Raw genomic sequence first — 23,334 nt, 5'->3', positions numbered from 1 at the left:
AAACAGCACAGCCTGTGGAAATCCCATGTTGTCTGGGAGTTTGTGGTCTCCTCTCTAGAGTGGTTACCATGTGTGGCCAGCAGGCTACAATGTAGAGCAGGGTTCTGCCTGACTAGTGCGACACTGTCAGTTCCTTTTTTGATCACTGCCCCTGCTGAAAATCAGCGCAGCAGCCGAGTGCAGTGGTCCTCTGCAGTGCCATTGGACACACGTTCTCTCAACACCTGGCAGTTTTGCAGTGAACAAACCAATGTAACTCTGCAGGATGCAACCGGTCCAATGCCACAGTTCTGCAGTAGATTATTTGCAGCCTGTGCTCCAGAGACAAGGTTCCTGCAATGTGGGCTAACGGCACAAAGTCACAGAACCTTGCAAGGCTCACCTTCAATGCTGGTCAGTATTGGGGCTTGGTGAAGCCAAGGATACTGACTGACAGTGTACATTCTGTGGTCTCAATGAGTGGATGGTCAGAAATCCTGAGAGGCTGGACATGACTATTCGTTTATAAAATCTTGGTATAAAAATGAATTGTGCTCGAATGTATTGGAATGTTGATCCTCAGAGTTTGTAGGTCAGTCCTCGGGATCATCGTAAGGCTCTTCAGCTACCTCCTCCTCCACCTCACCTCCATCTTCTCCACTGTTGCGTCGAACCCTTTGCACTATGTTGTCCTTTACTGGAACACCCACTGCCTTGTAAATGGCTTCAGCGATTTGTTGGTTGATGTAGAAGGTCATGTTACCAGAAGGGAGTTTTGTTGCCATCTCTTCCATGTACTTGTAGGCCTGCAACACTGCACAGCTTAGCACTGGGGCAGGATCGCAACAGTGCCCCAGCAATCCAGGAGCAGCTACTGTGATGATTCTTGTCCCACTCCACCCAATACCCATTCTCCTGCCTGGAGATCTCCCCATCACCGCCCCTTCCTACTCTCCCCATCACCGCCCCTTCCCTTCCCACTCTCCCCATCAGCACACTCATTGCATCTTTGAAGCAAGAAGCAACTCCATCAGTCTGAGCTCCTGGACTATCTCTCTCTGAACCACTCACCTTCCATCCAAGCTCCAAGACAGTTTCCTTAAAAGCTTCTTCTGTTGGCTGAATAAACCCGGAGACAGAGAATAATTATCCTGGCCAAGATATTAAGAGCCATGGAGTCACGCGGCACAGAGCCAGGCCCTTCGCCCACCCATTCTACCTATATACACTAATCCCACACTGCATTTGGTCCATAGGTTTGAGTACTTGCTTCCTAATGCTGTGAGTGTCTCTGCCTTCACCAGCTCCTCCGGCAGCACATTTACTCTGCTGCCTCAGCAGCCTGCAATTCCGTCTCACCTGACGACTTACAATTTTCTTAAAAATCACTTCCCACTCGTACTCTCAGCCTCCTCTCCAAACTCTCCCATGGGTTCCAAGTCAAGCTGTGTGTTCTTCGAACACAAAACAGTACAGCACAGGAACAGGCCCTTCAGCCCACCAAGACTGTGCCGACCATGATGCCAAATTAAACTAATCCCATCGGCCTGTACGGGACCCATATCCCCCCATTCCCTGCCCGTACACCGGTCTGCACGGGACCCATATCCCCCCATTCCCTGCCCGTACACCGGTCTGCACGGGACCCATATCCCCCCATTCCCTGCCCGTACACCGGTCTGCACGGGACCCATATCCCCCCATTCCCTGCCCGTACACCGGTCTGCACGGGACCCATATCCCCCCATTCCCTGCCCGTACACCGGTCTGCACGGGACCCATATCCCCCCATTCCCTACCCGTACACCGGTCTGCACGGGACCCATATCCCCCCATTCCCTGCCCGTACACGTGCCTGTCTAAATACCTCTTAAATGTCACCATCTTATCTGTTTCCACCCCCAACCCCGGCTGTGTGTTCCAGGCACCTACCACTCTGTAAAATAAAACTTACTTTGCACATCTCCTTTAAGCTTTCCCCCTCTCACTTTATATAGTATTTGACATTTCCACCCTGGGAAAAAGACTCTGTCTGCCCTATCTGTGCCTCTCATAATTTTATAAACTTCTATCAGGTCTCCTCTCAGTCTCCGATGTCAGAAAAAAACAACCCAAGTTTGTCCAACCTCTCCTCATAGCTCATACCCTGTGATCCAGGCAACATCCTGGTAAACCTCATCTGCACCCGCTCCAAAGCCTCCACATCTGTTCCGTAATGCAGTGACCAGAACTGGACACAATGCTCTAACTGTGGCCTAGGCAAGGTTTTATACCGCTGCAATGTGACTTCCTGACCTCTTTACTCAATGGTCTAACCGACAAAGGCAAGTGTGCCGTACGCATTCTTTACCATCCTATCCACTTGTGTTGCCACTTTCAGGGAGCTATGGCCCTGCACCCCGAGATCCCTCTGTGCTCCAACATCAGTGCTCCTAAAGGTCCTGCCATTTACTGTGTACTGTTGCCCTACATTTCACCTCCCAATTGTCCTGATTAAACTCCATCAGCTATTTCACTGCTCAAATCTGTGACTGACCTCTGCCCTGCTGTACCCTTTCACAACCTTCCTCTTTCCACAATTCCACCAATTTTTGTGTTGTCTGCAAACTTACTAATCAGAGCATCTACATTGTGTTCCAATATATCACAGACAACAGAGGTCTCAGCACTGATCCCTGCGGGACACCAGTGGTCGCAGACCTCCAGTCAGAGGGACGCCTCCGCCGCCAGCTTCCGTCGTGTACGGCCAAGCCAATTCTTTCCTCCTCTCTCTGTAAAGTGCTGTGAGGTGATCGGCTGTACTAAAGATGCTCAATTTTTACAAGGACCTTGCACTCTACCCTCTGATGTACTCACCACCTCAAAATTCCCCTGCTGTGCATGATGTTCCACCAAGAGGGCGTAGATGTCGCCGGTCCGAACAGCTTGGTCCAGCTCGGGCGCACCCAGCAGAATCTCGCACTGCTTTAACGCTTCCTTTGGATCCTCTTCGTAAAGCCTAGGGAAACCTCAGGGTTTATATTTCATGTAGCTGATGGTGGGGTCACATATTAGGACACCTTGGTCAACACTCTCACTTCTACAACTGCTAGGAGACAGGATTTACTGGATTAGCTATTTGTAACGGTGGTCACCACATGATGAATCATGTTACGATCAAAGCCCATGTAACAAAGGGTTGCTGCTGAAAAACAGGAGCCTGTTCTAACGGAGTGCTTGTAATGACTAAGATTCTCACAAAATGTGACAACACACGTGCTCACCTTCTGATCTGGACAAATTTCTTTACTGTCGTCAACTTGTTCTGCAGTTGCCCCAGTTGTTCCTCCTGCTCACCTGGACTCCGCATTTTGGCCTTGGACAGGCACTTGTAGGCCTCAGTGAGAGCTCCGAGTGCTTTCTCATAGTTCTGGTATTCATCAATCTCAACCTGACAGCCCAGAACAGAAACGGAGGAGATAACTGGCACACACTATTTACTTCATCCCAACACAAAATTGAAATGGCCAATCAGCCCATCAAAACCCCTCTGGTGCATGAACATTCACTGAAGTCCCCTCTACTGGGACACAAACTTGACTGAAGCCTCTCCATTTGGTACATTAACTCTCCACTGAATCTCTTTGCTCTACTCTCTATTGCTGCCCCTTCATCTGGTTGATTAATTCTCCAATAAGAATCTGATTTGTAGCAGTACTATCGTATTATACCAGCTGCTGTTTAAGTGCTGATGGTAGCTGTCTCTATCGATACTGAAGGTACGCACCTGTGCACAGGCATCGTAAAACCCAGCAAGCAAATCCAGTGCCCGTCCCTTAGTATAGAAGCTGATGATATTTTTCATGATTTCTGGATCTTTCCGCCAGTCTAACGACTGGAGGTAATTTGCTGCCATTATGTAAATCTCCCTTTGACGAGAGACTCCAGTGAAGAAGACTATCTTTTCTGTGTCTCCTGATTTCAGCAGTGCTCTCATTGCCTGGAAGAGAACAGATAAGGTTTTACGTGTGTGTGTGTGTGTGTGTGTGCGTGCGTGCCAGATGGTTGGGAAGAGAGAAACTGCACCCTTCATTTACTGACACCAATCTCAAAGTATTAACATGGAGTAAACATCAAGTGTCGGGGAACAGCAGAGACTCGATGCTTTGATATGGACAGAACTGCAGAGTATGTGGCGAGTGAGCAGTTCAGTAATGTTGGACAGCGAGAGAGAGGAAGGGACTCATTTGAGAGGTATAACCAAACTCTAGGTTAATAAAAGATCAGTGAGGAAGTAGGGGGAGCAAGAAGAGCAAGAGAGCAGGAGAATAGTTTGAGGCGTGCTAAACAAATGCAAACTTGAAATGGAGGTATGAATTCACATCCGATAATGTTGGTGAAACAGGACTCACGAGGTGTGGGTCTGATCCTGGGCTTATTGTAGAACCATTCAGCCTAGTAACAGTCCCTTTGGCCCACCTCGTCCATCCAGTGACGACTACCTACACTGCCCACGTTAGGCCCGTATCCCTCTCTACCTTTCCTATGTAATTACCTGTCCATCGTATCTGACCGTCCACACGGTACAGGAGCTATGTGAGTGTAAACTGACAGCTCGCAGAACATAAGAATGGGATTGTACTGTGCAGGTCTCCATTAAACAAGTGGCCTTACCAAGAGTAGCAGACACAAGTGGAGGACTGCTGTGGATACAGGACTGTGTGGGTTTGTGTAAAAGGCAGAGTTACACCAGCTGGGCTTGGTTCAGAGTGCAGCACTCTCCTCTCTGTATCAGAAGCCCACTCTTACAGACCTGAGGATGTAACCTGAGCTGATGCTCAAGCATTGAACTGAGAGTGTGCTGCAGTGGTTAGAGGCCAGGTGAAAACCCTTCCTCCCGAGATATCCAGTGCCAATTACAGAGAGAGCTTCTCTTCCTCAACTCTAGAGCATATAACAGCCAGACCACTGTCTCTGGGGATGGCTGGCCATCTGCATGTAATGAAAGCATAGTAGGCTATGGACCAAGCACTGGTAAATGGGAATAGTATAGTTGGCATAGACATGGTGGGCTGAAGGGCCTGTTTCTGTGCTGAATGACATGACTGTGAATCTTAAAGCAACCATGTCCTTGAGCTGCTTGCAAAGGGGTTGCCACCCACAAGTCCAATGTGCTCTAACTGTGAAGTACTGCATGTCTGAGCTGTAGCTGAGGAATGAGCTGACTGAGCTACAAGGCAGTGCATCCCCTCACCTTGGTCTTGTTGCCAGCCTGCGTGTACTTCTTGGTTGCGAGGTGGTAGTTTCCCTGCCGCAGGCAGCAGTCAGCGATCCGCTCGAGCAGCTCACGTCGGAAATCGTCTGAGAGTTCCTTTGAATCCTTCGACACGGTCATTTTCTCAGCCATGTCCTCTGTGATGGTCAGGTTCTGTTCCAGGCACAGTTGCAGGGCCTCATGGTACTGGAACAAGAGACGGGTCAATGAGAGCTGTGGCTGTGCAAGGACACCCTGACACACCTTGTCACAGACAGAAGAGGGAACTATGTCCCTGGTCCTCGTATCTGACTTTTACAGGTGTCAAGCAACCAGTAAGTTAAAAATTATATTGAGGAGCAGCAGTCACAATAAATCATAGTCTGATTTTAACTCAGATCCAAAAATTGATCCAATATCAAAATACTTCAGACGCTGGAAATCTTGGGAACTACTACAGCCCTGCACAGAGATGCAGTCACAAGGAAGGAGCGCCAACGCCTTTACTTTCTTAGGAGGTTAAAGAGCTTCGGCTTGTCAGTGAACTCTCCAACAAACTTCTACAGATGTATTGTTGAAAGTATCTGACTGGTTGCATCGCGGCCATTTGAATACACAGAGCTGCAGAGGGTAGTGGACTTGCCTAATACATCATGAGCACATCCCTTCCCACCATCGGGAGTATCTACAGGAGGCGATGCCTTAAGAAGGCAACATCCATCACCAAATATCCCCACCACCTGGGCCGTGCCATCTTCTTGCAGCTCCCATTAGGCAGGCGGTACAGAAGCCTTGAGTCCCACACCAACAGGTTCAGGAACAGCTACTTCCCTTCAACCATTCGGTTCTTGAACCAATTGGCACAACCTTAATCTCTGCAGTTAAGCAACACTATGACCACTTTGCACTAAAATGGAATTTATTTTTTTTTCTAATTGTGTTCTTTCTTTTAAAAATTGTTTAATTTATGCATTTTTTGTGAATGCTGCTTATGTGATGCTCTGTGCCTGTGATGCTGCTGCAAGTAAGTTTTTCATTGACCTGTGTGTACATGTATTTGTGCATATGACAATAAACTTGACTTTGACTTTTGACACACTGAGCTGTAAGGTTCTTCGAATACCCTCCCTACCCCACTCCCTCCCAGATTTTACCTTGGTTAATGAACCTGAGAGAATCCCAGATAAAACTGATACTGAGAAGGACAGTGGTTACTGAGGGTAGACAAGGGGAAATGTGCCCAACTTCTGGATTTGGGAGAGTGACAGATGTTTGCCCTCTGGAACTGCAGTGTGAATGGCTAGCCTTCTTAAAAAAGTTCATTTTAATGTTCCTTTCCTGAGTGGCCTAGAGTGTTGCCTTTAGGATTTAGTGGATTTCAGATCCTGTTTCACTTATTTCTTATCATTTCAATTGGTAAATAGGTAAATTGGTTTATTCTTGTCACATGTATTGAGGTACAGTGAAAAACTTGTCTTGCATATCATCCATACAGATCATTTCATCACAACAGTGCATTGAGGTAATACAAGGGAAAACAATAACAGAATGCAGAATAAAATGTTACAGTTACAGAGAAAGTGCAGTGCAGGCACACAATAAGGTGCAAGGTCATAATGAGGTAGATTGTGAGGTCAAGAGTCCATCTTATTGTACTAAGGGACCATTCAATAATCTTATAACAGCGGGATAGAAGCTGTCCTTGAGCCTGGTGGTACGTGATTTCAGGCTTTTATATTTTCTGCCTGATGGGAGGGGGGAGAAGGGAGAATGTCTGGCATGGGTGAGGTCTTTGATTATGTTGGCTGCTTTACCGAGAGGCATAAACAGAGTCCATGGAGGGGAGGCTGGTTTCCATGATGTGCTGAGCTGTGTCCACAACTCTAGAACATAGAACATTACAGCACAATACAGGCCCTTTGGCCCACAATGTTATGCTAACATTTTATCCTGCTAACATTTAACTCTCTGCAGTTTCTTGTGGTCTCGGGCAGAGCAGGTGTTGTACCAAGCTGTGATGCATCCAGATAGGATGCTTTTTATGGTGCATCGATAAAATTTGGTGTGGGTCAAAGGGGACTTTGCCAAGTTTCCTTAGCCTTTTGAGGAAGTACTGGCGCTGGTAAGCTTTCTTTACCATGGCATCTATGTGATTGGACAAGGACAGGCTATTGGTGATGTTCACTCCTAGGAACTTGAACCTCTCAACCCTCAAAACGTCAGCACCATTGATGTAAACAGAAGCATGTGCACCGTCCCCTTCCTGAAATCAATGACCAACTCTTGTTTTGCATTTTCTCATCACAACATGCCCTTCCACCTATTTTTGTCCCACTGGCAAACTTGGAGATCTTATCTTTTGTTCTCTCCTCCAAGTTACTAACGTAAACAGTAAACGATTGGCGGCCTAGAACTGATCCTTGCCATACTCCACTAGTTCTTCCAGTCTGAAAAGGACCCATTTATTCCAACTCTTTGTTTTCTATGTGGGAGCCAGTTTTCAATCCATGCTACACACCTCCTCCAATACCTTGGGTTCACCAGACTCTTAGGTGGAATATTGTCAAATGCTTTTTGGACGTCTAAGTATACTACATCTACAGTTTCCCCTCCCTCAACTCTCCCTGTCACATTCTCAAAGAATTTGTGCACATTTGTCAAACTTGATTTACCTTTCATAAAACCATGTTAACCAGGTTTGATTATATTCAACTTTCCTAAATGATTTGTTATTTCCTCTCAGGTTATTGACTCCAGCATCATGCCTGTTAAACTAACAGACTTACAGTTCCCCAGAAGGCAGTCTTTCTCTGACAGGTGATGTTTCTACAAGCATTGTGCCCAACGATGGAGGCCCATGGTTAGGTTGTATTCAGTGACAGTTTGTGGGGATCCTGAACCAGTAGTTAGAATATTATGTGGACTACTGAGATGCTGGGAAGTGGGGTTATCCTTAATTGATCTTTGTTTGGCCTGGTCGGATGAATAGCCACCTTCTGCAACCAAAATTTCTTCAATTCTTAAATTTATTAGAAAAAAAAACATAGAAAAAAAACCATATTCCTGACAAAGATGTAATAAATAAAGCAGCTTTTCAGTCAGGGTTTTTAGAGTTTGCACATGGGTTCACACAATGAATGGAATCAATCCAGAGAACTTGTACCGATCTACAGTGGCATCTATGTCCATCTGTTCAGCTGGAAAACAAGGGTTAGCACCTGCCTGCATTTCAGGTCACAGGTTCTAGTCAAGGATACTGAGATGCAAAACAGGGCTTACACGTACACACAAATAGATTAAATAGCACAAAAGGAACTGGACAGAAAGTGGACAGACTGGTGTCTGGAGCAGTTTTCCAGCCCGTTGCACACTATTCCTACCTTCTTTGCAGTAACCAACAATTCCACTGCCTTTTCGAACTGCCTGTGCTCAATGAAGAAATCAGAACAGCGGGAGAGGAGGGCAGGATCAGAGTTCTCATCCAGGTCCTCGGCAATTAACTGCAAAGCACTGAACTGCTGCGTAGCAAAGGCCAATTCAACAGCTTTGGAAAAGTGACCACTCTGCAAGGAAACAGCCAACTGTTAGTGCGCGGTATTGCAGTCAGGGAGAGGACAGAGTGACAGACTGACACTCCCGGTGAGCACTAAACTCAGCACAAGGCAGACAATATGTTGTAACTCTGAGCGCTGTTAAACAAGACCGGATCATCATAAAAAGGAATCAGGAGTGTTAGTCAAACTTACAACAGTGGCCATGCTCAAAGGTAATCCATTGGTTGCAATGCACCATCCTGAACCACCATACTGATGCACCATACTGATGCACGCTCTTTTTACCTAAAAGGTAATGTTTACATGAAGGGAAGAATTGGGGTAAGAATTTTGATGCACGATATTGATGCATATTGCACCATATTGATGCACGATATTGATGCACCATATTGATGCATATTGATGCACCATATTGATGCATATTGCACCATATTGATGCACGATATTGATGCACCATATTGATGCACGATATTGATGCATATTGCACCATATTGATGCATGATATTGATGCATATTGCACCATATTGATGCACGATATTGATGCATCTTGCACCATATTGATGCACGATATTGATGCACCATATTGATGCATATTGCATCATATTGATGCACGCTCTTTTTACCTAAAAGGTAATGTTTACATGAAGGGAAGAATTGTGGTAAGTATTTTGTTTTCTCTTTAGGAGCTTTCGCTGGGTACAGGGGCCTTTGACATGAGAATTTTCAGCAATAACAAAGGCTACTGAGTCTATAAATCATAAGAACAAAAATAGTAACTGGAGTAGACCTTGAGCCTGCTCTGCTGTTCAATATCAGAACTGATCTTGCACCTTGTCTACTTTCCCACCTTATCGCCCTGGATCCATCTCGCACCTGTCAGCTCTTGCTCTACCCCTTCCCCTCACCTCTTTATACTGGCTATGTCCCCTCTATCTTTCAGTCCAGATGAAGGGTCTCGACCCAAAATGTCGACTGTCCGTTTCCCTCCAATGATGCTGCCTGACCCACTGAGTTCCTCCAGCATCTTGTTTGTTACTCTTATCCTCTGGTTTCCTTTGATTTCCAAGAATCAATCACAGTTGAATACACTCAATGACTGAATACTTAGAACTCCTGAAGTTAGAAAAGTCCAAACATTAACAACCATTATCCTTTAAACCACCTTCTGTGTAGATCTTAATCTCTTGTGTCTTCAAACACAATGCCTTTTAAAGTCATAACAGTTGGAAAGGTCTGGGTAGCTCTCACTGTTGCTTTGATGGGACCATTCAATGTACCTGTAAGACTTGGAAAGGTGAATCACCATCATTATCCTTCCCACTGGAAGCTAGAAGATTAACTGGAGTTGCTAACGGCCTTTACATCCAAGGGACAGAATTAGGAATCAGGAGAGTAATTTTATCAAAAAATAAAACTTGGATCAGAAGTCAAATAGCTATTAGGACTGTGCATACCTTATGATATAGCATCACAGCACGATCCATTTGGAGTCCCTTCTCTTCATAGTAACGTGCTGCCTCCATCATATCCTCTGGGGAGCTCAGCAGAGACAAGTTCATCAGATGATCATCAAGTCCACTGTCCTAAATAAGAATGGATTCACGTGTGTACATACTTTGTTCTTTACTAGTGTGGTAAAACGTCAATGCCATTTCGAAAATATGGAACAGTTGTGTGCTTATTTCTATTTTGGTGACCCAGAATTGAATACTTTCCACATTTATCCCCAATGCTCTGGGTCTGCGGAGCGTGGTCTACAACCAACACAGAGCCACACGTTGTGTCTCAAGCCCAAGTTCAGAAACAACCCCGATAAGTCCATTCTCATAACTGCCATCCAGATATGACAATCTACTAGGACTGAATCACGGCCAGTGCAACCCTGTGGATTTGTGCTCACTAGAATCATGAAGCCTCTAGTTGTATTGATTCCTTTTGCAGAATTCTTTCATCCCATGGATGGTCTGCATTTAAAGCCGAATGCTGGGTATTGGTGGTGGAACGGTTACATTACTGAATTAATTTAGAAGCAGAGATTAAAGATTCAGACACACAAATTCAAATATACCACGGTAGCTGGGGAATTAACTGAGTCAATTAAATAATCTAGAATTTGAAAAAAATTGCCAGTCTCAGCAATGATGACTGTAAAATGATTGTAATAATTATTTGAAATAATTGTAATAATGGATTGTAGAGACAGCGTTCTACTTTGTCAGGAGTTTGAGGAGATTTGGTATGTACCAAAGACTCTTGCAAATTTCTACATATGTACGGTGGAGAGCATTCTGACTGGTTGCATCACAGCCTGGTATGGAGGTTCCAATGCACAGGATCGCAAGAGGCTGCAGAGAGTTATAGACTCAGCCAGCTCCATCACGGGCACAACCCTCCCCACCGCCGAGGACATCTTCAAGAGGTGGTGCCTAAAGAAGGTGGCATCCATCACTGAGGACCCTCACCACCCAGGACATGCCCTCTTCTCATTACTACCATCGGGGAGGAGGTACAGGAGCCTGAAGACACAAAGTCAATGATTCAGGAACAGCTTCTTCCCCTCCGCCATCAGATTTCTGAACAGTCCATGAACCCATGAACACTACTTTGTTATTCCTTTTCTTTTGCACTATTTATTTTGTAATTTACAGTAATTTTATGTCTTTGCTCTGCACTGCTGCTGCAAAACAACAAACTTCACTCCATAGGTCAGTGATAATAAACCTGATTCTGATTCTAATAAAAACTCATCTAATGTCCTGACCCAAGTCACTCCTCTTCCTTGCCCTCCAAAATGGCAGAATGAACCATACAGTTTAACCGAGACAGCTGCACTAAAGCACAAGAATAAAACCAGGCAAAGGCTAACAACAGCACTGGATTCTGACACAGCAAGTTTTCTTCCACCTGTAGTCAAAATCATGCTCACAAACTTCTGGGGACTAGTGTCCAAAGTAAAAGAACTGAAAAACAGCCTGACATTGGCCCCGGACTCCACTGTGTCTCATGACATCAAATCAGACAGAGGCAAGGTAACCTCCTGCTGGAGGGATCTAAGAGGGATTTGAAATAGATCACTTCCCCAGCCTTTTCCAGCTGATGAGCCAGTATTCCCCACAAAAAAAGCACTTGGATAAGTGTTGAGAGCGACTTGTGCTAGCCAAGGAATATCCCTATCCTCAATGATGGCAGATCCCAGCAACTGAACACTACAGAGAAGACCGAAGCACTTACAAGCATGTTCAGCCACAAGTGCCAAGTGACTAATCCACCTAAGCCTCCCCCAAAACCATTCTTCAAACAATTCAATTCATTCAATGTAGTATCAAGATTAAGTCTAAGAGTGGTAGATACAATAAAAGCTCTGAGACTGGGCAGCATCACAGCTGTCGTGGGAGGTTTTCTGCTCCAGAGCTAGCTGTACATGTAGCCACACTGTTCTGGAACCATTACAATGCTGGCATCACTGACATTGCGGAATACTGTCCAGATCTGACCTGTCCACACAAAGCAATCTGTCTAATTATGCCCCATAGGTCTACTCTGATTATTGGCAAAGTAGTGGAAGGTATTGTTAACTGTGCTATCGGTCTGCACTTATTCACCAATAGCCTGTTCACTGATGCTCGGTTTGGGTAACATTTAAGGGTGTGTAGCTATGACATAGGAGTTATAGAACTCAGAGAAAATGACGAGAAATGCAAGTGGGATGTTTAATGTGGATTGCGGAGGCAGGACTCGGGGATCAGCAGCGGTGCTCACCTTGCACAGACGTATTGCATTGTTGTAGGCCTGCGCGCGAGTGTAGAAGTGGATGGCCTGTTTTACGTCATCCCGAGCCTCGTACTGGCGAGCCAGGTGATAGGAAGCTGCATGGTTCCCTGTCTCATTGGCAATTTCAGAGGCCTTTAAAAAGAATAATCACAATCTATCACTAAACTTGCAGTTTCCCTGGCAAGGTCAATATTTTAACTAAGGCTTCCAAATAGATACTATTAACACCTTAAGCAAAAGATTTGAGATTTCCTCCTGGCTTAATGTAAACAAAAACAATTTATTATAGTGCCATTGATATGGTGAAATAATCCAGGCGTTACCACACAAAACATAACTGAGCCACAAATGGTTTCGTTCAGACAAATGATCAGATGTAGGTTTAATGGAATGTCTTGAAGGAGAGAAAAGGGTGGAGAGAGTTAGGGAGGGAATTCCACAACTTGAGGCTTTATCAGACAAAGTGCACCCGTCAATTGCGGAAACTTGGGGGTGCACCCAAGGCCACAGTTGGAGGACACATACATCTGAAGGGGTTCCCGGAATAGGGAATGGCACAGAAGGATTTGAAAACAAGGCGATCTTTAAAATCAAGGTCAGGCAAGATGACAACCGCAGGAGTGACAGGTGAAAAGAATTGCTGTAAGTTAGGGTGGCAGAGTTTTGGATGAGGTCAAGGTTACACGGAGTCCAAAGTGAGGTGGTGGTCAGGAGGGAGAATTGGAGTAGGGAAGTCTAGAAATAACAAAAGGTATGGATCTGTGCAGATGAACTGAGGGAGCGGCAAAGACAGGTGATGCTCTTGAGGTGGATGATGGACATGAGGCTGGAAAGTCAGATCAGCATCAAATGGGATGCTAGGTTTTCAAATGTCTGCTTCACCCTTGGAAGTGGTAAGGAAAAGGGATGGAGTCCTTGAAAAAGCTTATCACAATTATCCAATAACTTCTACAATTAAACAGCAATACAAAAAAGGACACTCTCCCAACCAGTGACAAGGAACACAGAGCCCACTGAAAACAGGGTCATTTCACAACTTAATTGGATCTCTTTGAAGGAATCAATAGATGATACATCCAAAGTTTCATGGATCGACCAAACATATTGAACAACACTTTGCATGAGCTTTCTAACAATTAAAGCAAGTGGAAGCAATCGGAAATTAGTTGCAGGGTGGAAGATTGACTTGATAATGGGAAGTAATTAAATGTGGACATGTTCCTGTTATGTATGGTGACCAGCTGAGTTTCTTGTTTGGTGCTCAATGAGGTTCATCTCACCACAAGCACACTTTCTGACAGTGCAGTGTTGAATGGGCAACTGAACACATTCAGCAATCCACACAACTAGCAGCTGGGACCTTCTAGATAATTGAATGGAAACACACACAGGAACCAGAATAACCATTCTGGTGAAGAATCCATGGGTAACAGCAAAAGAAATACTTTGATGTGATTAATAAAAAATAAACTTACATAGGTCTTGCACCTCACCAAACTGAAGTTTTTATTTAACTGAAGGAAGGATCACATCTGATATAAAGGCTGCCATTTGTTCAGCCAATGTATTATTCCATGGAACTTTGCTGCCTCTGGGATCATTGTATTGCCAGTGATGAGAAGTGAATGTGCAGGGTTGAATACTACAGGCTGAGTGCATGTGAAGGTCAAAGCAAAGTCCGTTTGGGGATTCACTGCACTCATGAGGTACATTGGCAAGAATAGACAACAATACAATACACTTATGTCCTCTCTTACCTTTTGTATATTACCAAGATAACAATGAACACGGACAAGAGAGAGATAGTCTTGTGCCTTCTCGTAATATTTCAAAGCAGAGTCCATGTCTGCTTGACTTTCCAAATATTGGGCCCACCATTTCCACAAGCTTCTGTGAATAACAAGGATAAAACAAGGACTCAGCACAATGACTCTGCAAAGACCACTGAGACAATGACGAAAGTAATAACTCCACATTTCAAGAAATCACCTGCTCTTTTCAACAATAACTGATTGACAGACTTGTTAAAGGAGGACTAGTATATTCGAATCAGACCGATGGAATGTTTTGATATTAAGGGACATGGAGGTTAGTGCAAGGAAGTGGTGCTAAGTTAAAAGATCAGCCAGAACCAAATGGCTTACACCTGCTCCTGTTTTTTCTAACTCTGAAACCTAACTGGGACACTGTGGTGAGGGGTTGCAGATCAGGGTGGCATGTCTTAAGATTAAGCAGCAGTCATGAAGAACTCTTCATACAAGGAAATCTGAACCTCTCTTCCCAAAAGGCTGTGGAAATTGAATATATTAAGACTGGGATGGATAATTTTGCTGGGTAAGAGTATCAACAAACATGCATGAAAAAGGGCAAACAGAGCAACAGAATGGTCTGAGGACCTGAATGTCCTTCTGTTTCTAGATGGAATTGAGAAAAAAACTGCAGATGCTGGAAATTTGAAATAAAAACAGAAAGAGCTGAAATACTCAGCAGGTTAGGCAGAATCTATGGAGAGAGGAAGAGTTAATATTTCTGATAAAAGATGACTGACCTGAAACATTAACTGTTTCATAGAACATTACAGCACAGTACAGGCCCTTCGGCCCACAATGTTGTACTGACATTTTATCCTGCTCTAAGATCTATCTAACCTTTCCCTCCCACATAGCCCCCCATTTCTCTATCATTCATGTGTCTATTTAAGAGTCTCTTAAATGTCCCTAATGTACCTGCCCCCACAACCTCTGCCGGCAGTGCGTTCCACACACCCACCACTCTCTGTGTAAAAAACTTACCCCTGACGTCCCTCTTATACCTTCCTCCAATCACCTTAAAATTATGCCCCCTCGGGTTAGCCATTGTCGCCCTGGGAAAAAGTCTCTGACTGTCCACTCGATCTATGCCTCTTATCACCTTGTACACCTCTATCAAGTCACCTCTCATGGTCCTTCTCTCCAAAGAGAAAAGCCCGAGCTCAATCAATGTTTCAGGAAGGACAGGGAGGGAGGCAAGAGAGGTGGGGGAGTGGCACTGTTGATTAGAGATAGTGTCATGGCTGCGGAAAAGGTGGACGTTGTGGAGGGATTGTCTACGGAGTCTCTGTAGGTGGAGGTTATGAACAGGAAGGGGTCGATAATGGTGCTGGGTGTTTTTTATAGGCTGCCCAATAGTGACAGGGTTATTGAGCAGCAGATAGGGAAGCAGATCATAGAAAGGTGTGAGAATAACAGAGTTGTTGTGATGGGGGATTTTAATTTCCCAAACGTCGATTGGCATCTCCAGACAGTGAGGGGTTTAGATGGGATGGAGTTTGTTAGGTGTGTTCAGGAAGGGTTCTTGACACAGTATGTAGATAGACCTACAAGAGGAGAGGCTGTGCTTGATCTGATGTTGGGTAATGAACCTGGTCAGGTGTCAGATCTCTCAGTGGGTGAACATTTTGGTGATAGTGATCATAATTCTATCTCCTTTACGCTAGCACTGGAGAGGGATAGGAACAGACGGGCTAGGAAGGTGTTTACTTGGAGTAAAGGGAATTATAAGGCTCTCAGGCAGGAAATTGGAAGATTAAATTGGGAACAGATGTTCTCTGGGAAAAGTACGGAAGATATGTGGCAAATATTCAGGGGATATTTGTGTGGAGCTCTGCACAGACATGTTCCGATGAGACAGGGGAGTCATGATAGGATACAGGAACCATGGTGTACGAAGGTTATAATAAATCTAGTCAAAAGGAAAAGCATACAAAAGGTTCAGAGAGCTAGGTAATGTTAGAGATCTGGAGGAGTACAAGGCTAAAAGGAAGGAACTTAAGAAAGAGATTAGGAGAGACAGAAGGGGACATGAGAAGGTCTTGGTGGGCAGGATTAAGGAAAACCCCAAGGCGTTCTACAAGTATGTGACAAGTAAGAGGATGAGATGTGAAAGGATAGGGCCTATCAAGTGCTGCAGTGGGAAAGTGTGTATGGATCTGGAAGAAATAGCGGAGGTACTTAATGAATACTTTACGTCAGTATTCACCACGGAAAAAGATCTGGGGGATTGTAGTGGGGACTTGCAGCGGCCTGAAAAGCTTGAGCATGTAGATATTAGAAAAGAAGTGGTGCTGAAACTTTTGGAAAGCATCAAGTTAGATAAGTCGCCGGGACCGGATGAGATGTACCCCAGGTTGCTGTGGGAGGCGAGGAAGGAGATTGCGGAGCCTCTTACGATGATCTTTGCATCATCGATGGAGACGGGAGAGGTTCCAGAAGATTGGAGGGTTGCGGATGTTGTTCCCTTATTCAAGAAAGGGAGTAGAGATAGCCCAGGAAATTATAGACCAGTGAGTCTTACCTCAGTGGTTGGTAAGCTGATGGAGAAGATCCTGAGAGGCAGGATTTACGAACATTTGGAGAGGTATAATATGATTAAGAACAGTCAGCATGGCTTTGTTAAGGGCAGGTCCTGCCTTACGAGCCTGATTGAATTTTTTGAGGATGTGACTAAGCACATCGATGAAGGGAGAGCAGTAGATGTAGTGTATATGGATTTCAGCAAGGCGTTTGATAAGGTACCCCATGCGAGGCTTATGGAGAAGGTGAGGAGACATGGGATCCAAGGGGATATTGCAGTGTGGATCCAGAACTGGCTGGCCCACAGAAGACAAAGAGTGGTTGTTGAAGGGTCGTATTCTGAGTGGAGGTCGGTGACCGGTGGTGTACCTCAGGGATCCGTACTGGGACCCTTACTATTTGTGATTTTTATAAATGACCTGGATGAGGAAGTGGAGGGGTGGGTTAGTAAGTTTGTGGATGACATGAAGGTTGGGGGTGTTGTGGATAGCTTGGAGGGCTGTCAGAGGTTACAGAGGGACATAGATAGGATGCAGAGTTGGGCTGAGAAGTGGCAGATGCAGTTCAACCCAGATAAGTGTGCAGTGGTTCATTTTGGAAGGTCAAATATGTTGGCGGAATATAGTATTAATGGTAGGACTCTTGGCAGTTTGGAGGATCAGAGAGATCTTGGGGTCCGAGTCCATAGGACGCTCAAAGCAGCTGTGCAGGTTGACTCTGTGGTTAAGAAGGCATACGGTGTATTGTCCTTTATCAATCGGGGAATTGAATTTAGGAGCCGGGAGGTATTGTTGCAGCTATATAGGTCCCTGGTCAGACCCCACTTGGAGTATTGTGCTCAGTTCTGGTCGCCTCACTACAGGAAAGATGTGGAAGCCATAGAGAGGGTGCAGAGGAGATTTACAAGGATTCTGCCTGGAATGCGGAGCATGCCTTATGAAAGCAGGTTGAGGGAACTCGGTCTTTTCTCCTTGGATAGACGGAGGATGAGGGGGGACCTGATTGAGGTGTACAAGATGATGAGAGGTATTGATAGAGTAGATAGTCAGAGGCTTTTCCCCAGGGCTGAATTGGTGGCCACAAGACGACACAGGTTTAAGGTGCTGGGGAGTAGATATAGAGGAGATGTCTGGGGTAAGTTTTTTACTCAGAGAGTGGTGAGTTCGTGGAATGGGCTGCCGGAAATTGTGGTGGAGGCGGATACGATAGGATCTTTCAAGAGACTGTTAGATCGGTATATGGAGCTGAGTAAAATAGAGGGCTATGGGTAAGCCTAGTAATTTCTAGGGTAGGGACATGTTCGGCACAGCTTTGTGGGCCGAAGGGCCTGAATTGTGCTGCAATTGTTCTACTTTCTATGTTCTATGTTCTAACCTATCCTCATAAGACACACTCTCTAATCCAGGCAGCATCCTGGTAAATCTCCTCTGCACCCTCTCTAAAGCTTTCACATCCTTCCTATAATGAGGCGACCAGAACTGAACACAATACTCCAAGTGTGGTCTAACCAGAGTTCTATAGAGCTGCAACATCACCTCGTGGCTCTTGAACTCAATACCTTGACTAATGAAGGCCAACACACCATACGCCTTCTTAACAACCCTATCGACCTGTGTAGCGACCTTAAGGGATCTATGGATGTGGGCCACAAGATCCCTCTGTTCCTCCACACTGCTAAGAGTCCTGCCATTAACCTTGTATTCTGCCTTCAAATTTGATCTCCTGAAGTGTATCACTTCACTCTTATCCTGGATGAACTCCATCTGCCACTTCTCAGCCCAGCTCTGCATTCTATCAATATCCTGTTGTAATCTACAGCAACCTCCTACACTCTCCACTACACCACCAACCTTTGTATCATCAGCAAACTTGCTAACCCACCCTTCCACATCCTCATCCAAGTCATTTATAAAAATCACAAAGAGCAGGGGTCCCAGAACAGATCCCTGCAGAACACCACTGGTCACCTACCTCCCGGCAGAATACGCTCCATCTATCACCACCCTCTGTCTCCTATGGGCGAGCCAATTCTGAATCCACACAGCCAAGTTTCCCTGGATCCCATGCCTCCTGACTTTCTGAATAAGCCTTCCATGAGGAACCTTTCTCCACAGATGCTATCTGACCAGCTGAGTACTTTCGGCATCTTTTTATTCAGGAAGGAATCTTTCCAATTCAAAAAAGATCTATCTCAACACATTTTTCATACAAAGAAAGCAACCTTTATCTTCCTTTATGACACAGGACCTATCCTTAGTATCATCCTGGTGAATCAAAGCCACACATTCTCTTTAATATTTTTTTCTGTAATGAACAGACAAAACTCGGACTTCTTTGCAGCCTAACCACTAATTTATACAAATTTAAAATTATTTCTTTATTCCACTGTATGCCCCTCCTGATAAACGTACAAATTAGGTGCAGAAGCAGGCCACTCTGCCCCTCTACCAATTAATAAGATCATGGCTGGTGGTCACCTTCCCTCTATATTCCTATCTACCTGTGGTCATCTTTCATTCCTGGCTTATCAAGAATTTACATATCTCAACCTTAAAAATATTCAAAGACTCAGCTTCCACAGTCCTTCAAGGAAGAAAGTTCCAAAGACTCACAACCCTCAGAGAAAAAAAAATTACGCCTAATCTCTGTCTTAAAAGTGCAACTCCAACCTTCAAACAGTCTATCCCGTTCTAGATTCTTTCACAATAGGAAACATCCTCTCCACATCCACCCTGTCACGACCCGTCAGGATCTCATTTGTTTCAATCAAGTTGCCTCTCGGTCTCCTCAACTCCAGGCTAGATAAGAATGGTGGATTTCCTTCCCTGAAGGACATACTAAACATTGTAACAGAGGCTACACACAAAGTGCTAGAGGAACTCAGCAGGTCAGGCAGCATCTGTGGAGGGAAATGGACAGTCGACATTTCGATCAAGACCCTTCACCTGAGTCCAGGTGAAGTGTCTCGACCTGAAACATCGACCGTTTGTTTTTTGCTCCAGATTCCAGCATCTGCAGTCTCGTGTTTCCACCATAACAGAGGGTGTGGTGAGCCCTACAAAATGTCACTTCAGTTTCAGTACCTCCTGTACATAGGCACTCACCTGTCCTTTGTTTTGTTGACGTATATTTCGAGTGCTTGCAGGTCTTCTAGAAGCATCCTTGGTACTTCAAATCGGTGAGTGTCTGACTTTTCATAACTGTTGAGACAAGGTTATAAACTTGTTATAGAACATAGACATAGAACAGTACAGCACAGAACAGGCCCTTCGGCCCACAACGTTGTGCCGACATAGCTGAACCCTCCTACCTATAGAATGCCCATATCCCTCCATCTTCCTCTCATTCATGTGCTCATCCAAGCCCCTCTTAAATGCTCCCAATGAATTTGCCACCACCACCCTATCAGGTAACGCATTCCAGGCATCCACCACTCTCTGAGTAAAAAACTTACCCCTCACGTCTGTTCTGAACTTACCCCCTCTCACCTTAAATGCATGCCCTCTGGTATTGGATCGCGCAATAATGGGAAAAGATATTGCTTGTCCACCCTATCTATGCCCCTCATAATTTTATACACTTCCAACAGATCACCCCTCAGCCTCCGCCACTCCAGAGAAAAGAGACCAAGTTTGTCCAGCCTCTCCTGATAGCACATGCCCTCTAATCCAGGCAGCATCCTAGTACAACTCCTTTGCACCCTCTCTAAAGCCTTGACATCCTTCCTATAGTGAGGTGACCAGAAATGCACGCAATACTCTAAATGCAGCCTAACCAGAGTTCTATAGAGATGCATCATAACTCCTTGACTCCTGTACTCAATACCTTGATTAATAAATACAAGCATTCCATAAGCCTCCTTAACCACCCTATCTATCTGTGTAGCCACTTTCAGTGAGCCATGGATTTGCACCCCAAGGTCTCTCTGCTCTTCAACACTGTTAGGGGTCTTGCCCTTAAGAGTGTACTGCCTCTTGACATTAGTCCTACCAAGGTGCAACACCTCACATTTATCCAGGTTAAGTTCCATCTGCCATTTCTCTGCCCACATCTGCAGGTGATCTACATCACGCTGTATCCATCGCCAGTCTTCTACACTATTCACAACTGCACCAACCTTGGTATCGTCTGCAAACTTACTAATCCACCCATCAACATACTCATCCAAGTCATTTATGTGCATCACAAACAGCAGAGGTCCCAGCACAGATCCCTGTGGGACACCACTACTCACAGGCCTCCAACCCGAATAAGTCCCTTCAACCACCACCCTCTGTCTTCTGTGGGTAAGCCAGTTCTGGATCCACACAGCCAATTCTCCACTGACCCCATGCATCCAAACTTTCTTGATTAACCTATTATGTGGAAGCTTGTCAAATGCCTTACTGAAGTCCATATAGACGACTCTCTCTCGTCACCCTGTCAAGAAACTCAACCAGGTTAGTAAGACACAACTTGCCCCGCACAAAGCCATGCTGGCTTTCCCTAATCAAGTCATTGGATTCAAGCATTTCCAACGCCATCAAGCCAGATCAAAATGACCCCTATTATGAACATCACTAGAAATGCTGACATTCAGTCCACCCTGAATTGCCCCAGAACCGAGGGCCAACAAGGGTCAAGCACATGGAGTGGATCTGGGGACATCTGTAGGGCCGATCAGGAAAGGACAACAGGTTTCTTTCCCAGAGAGGTTTTATGAACCAGATGAGTTTCATTCCTACTGTTACTGAGTGAGTGAGCTTGCTTTTTTTTAAAAAAAGAAAATTAGGTTTTTATTTACTTTCTTGAACTTGTATTTCCCAGCTGCCACAGTGGGATTCAGACTCATATTTCAGGGTAATAGTCCAGTAACCTAACCACTATTCTGCCATTCCCTCAAAAGCTTCACATGTGGAACTTTACGTTTGTACTAATTTGATGGGTGACAGGGTTAACTGATGAGTATGCTGTTAGACCCTTCATGAGGCAGTGCTTTGGTCACATGCCACTGTATATGAAGACTTTGACAATATCCCTGGACCCACCCAACCTGTCTGATCACTCGATCTGTTTGTACACTTACTGGCTCAGTGCAAGGTGTTGATCCCCCATAGCTTCTAAGTGCTTGGCATAATTGTAGTATGTTGTCCTTAGATGGACTCTGTCAAATGCTTCGGCGTTTTCAATGGCCTTCTGCCACTGTCCTGAGGCCTGGTAAAATTTGGTAAGCAGGTCAAACCGTTTACAGTTTCTGTAAAGTCTCTCAGCATCTTCCTAGAAAGACACATGAAAAAAAAATCAACTTCTTTTTAGCTTGATTGAGAACCTTCTGCATCAGACAATCCAATGAGCACCACGCCTCCTCCCAGCCTGCAATGTCCTATACTGACACAGGCAAATAATGTGGCACTTATAGAGGTGATCTATATATTCACCACATAGATTGCAATGTACTGATGTACTAAGGCACCTCACCAGTGGAATAAAAGGCTAGCTAAGATATTAAATGAGAACAGGTGTGAACACCAGGGAGGTTCCTCCACATACCAGCATTCCTAGCTGCACAGCCAGCGTTGCCACTCTTGCATCCAGTTCAGGTTCCTGAGCAGCCTCCCGCAGGGCTCTAGCTCCCCGGGCATGACCCATATTCCCCAGACACACCTTAGCCACGTCAAGCCTCCGTGTCTTCACACACATCCTGGCCATGTTCTCCCACACTGTCTCACTGCAGGGAAGAGCAGAAAGGATTACAGTCAATACGCTCCATCATGTTTCATGTTGCCACAGCAACCATGTTCTCTCTCAGGACACACTGTCTGGGCTCAGTTTAAGCTGGACAGCACTCAGAGAAAACAGATTTAATTCATTCCAAATGCCCCTCCCATATAGACTGTAATCTAATGTAACATTGATATGGACTCTTATATAATAAATAATGGATCACAGAAGATGAACTACATGTACTTATGGCATGAACTGCATTAAACCAGACTCTGTTATGGTGGTTACTCCTTATATAATAATACACAGCATAAAAACAGTTGATAACAGAGGGAAAGGAGCACCAACAATGAGCAGGGGCCTTTTAAAGCTCACCACTGCTGCCACTAATAATTTGATGGCTCTTTAAGTTAATTATCCCTCAAGTTAAACCTACTCTGAGACTTCCACAATTTATAATTATGACAAGTTCTCTTTCCCTTTCCTGCACTGGAAATTTTGTGTAACATAACAATCTCCTTCAGAATTATAAATACTCTTGCCATAAGAAAAGAATTAAGTACATTAGCAAAATAAAGCAAATGTTGCAAATCTGAAATAAAAATAGGAAATTCTGAAAGCACTCAGCATCTGTGGAGGGAAGCAGAGGTAACATCTCGGGCTGATGAGGTGTTGTCAGATTGAAGTACACTATTACAAAACCTACCATCGCCCTATGAGTGAATTGGGCAAAATGAAAGCATTAAGGAGACACAAGGGACTG

The 23,334-nt window shown here is 44.9% G+C and overlaps 1 protein-coding gene across 2 annotated transcripts in view; it reads right to left on the bottom strand.

The window, feature by feature from the left end:
* Positions 1 to 15: 15 nt before the first annotated feature.
* Positions 16 to 23,334, bottom strand: part of ift140 (intraflagellar transport 140 homolog (Chlamydomonas)) — a 99,731-nt gene continuing 76,412 nt past the window's right edge. Inside the window, exons 19-30 of one of the 2 annotated variants that reach the window (XM_052021027.1) lie at positions 22,398 to 22,575; positions 21,934 to 22,124; positions 19,973 to 20,068; positions 14,295 to 14,427; positions 12,526 to 12,669; positions 10,221 to 10,349; positions 8,593 to 8,775; positions 5,213 to 5,419; positions 3,746 to 3,958; positions 3,243 to 3,409; positions 2,836 to 2,977; positions 16 to 785 (exon numbers count right to left, since the gene is read on the bottom strand). In XM_052021027.1, coding sequence (XP_051876987.1) covers positions 573 to 785; positions 2,836 to 2,977; positions 3,243 to 3,409; positions 3,746 to 3,958; positions 5,213 to 5,419; positions 8,593 to 8,775; positions 10,221 to 10,349; positions 12,526 to 12,669; positions 14,295 to 14,427; positions 19,973 to 20,068; positions 21,934 to 22,124; positions 22,398 to 22,575 — 1,996 coding nt within the window. In that variant the 3' untranslated portion in view covers positions 16 to 572. Of the gene's footprint in view, positions 786 to 1,753; positions 2,751 to 2,835; positions 2,978 to 3,242; positions 3,410 to 3,745; positions 3,959 to 5,212; positions 5,420 to 8,592; positions 8,776 to 10,220; positions 10,350 to 12,525; positions 12,670 to 14,294; positions 14,428 to 19,972; positions 20,069 to 21,933; positions 22,125 to 22,397; positions 22,576 to 23,334 lie in introns of those variants that run through there. The other variant, XM_052021028.1, reaches the window with a different exon arrangement.

Source organism: Pristis pectinata, chromosome 8 (genome assembly GCF_009764475.1).
Source record: "Pristis pectinata isolate sPriPec2 chromosome 8, sPriPec2.1.pri, whole genome shotgun sequence".
NCBI lineage: Eukaryota > Metazoa > Chordata > Chondrichthyes > Rhinopristiformes > Pristidae > Pristis > Pristis pectinata.
This window is presented reverse-complemented; position numbering and strand designations above follow the sequence as displayed.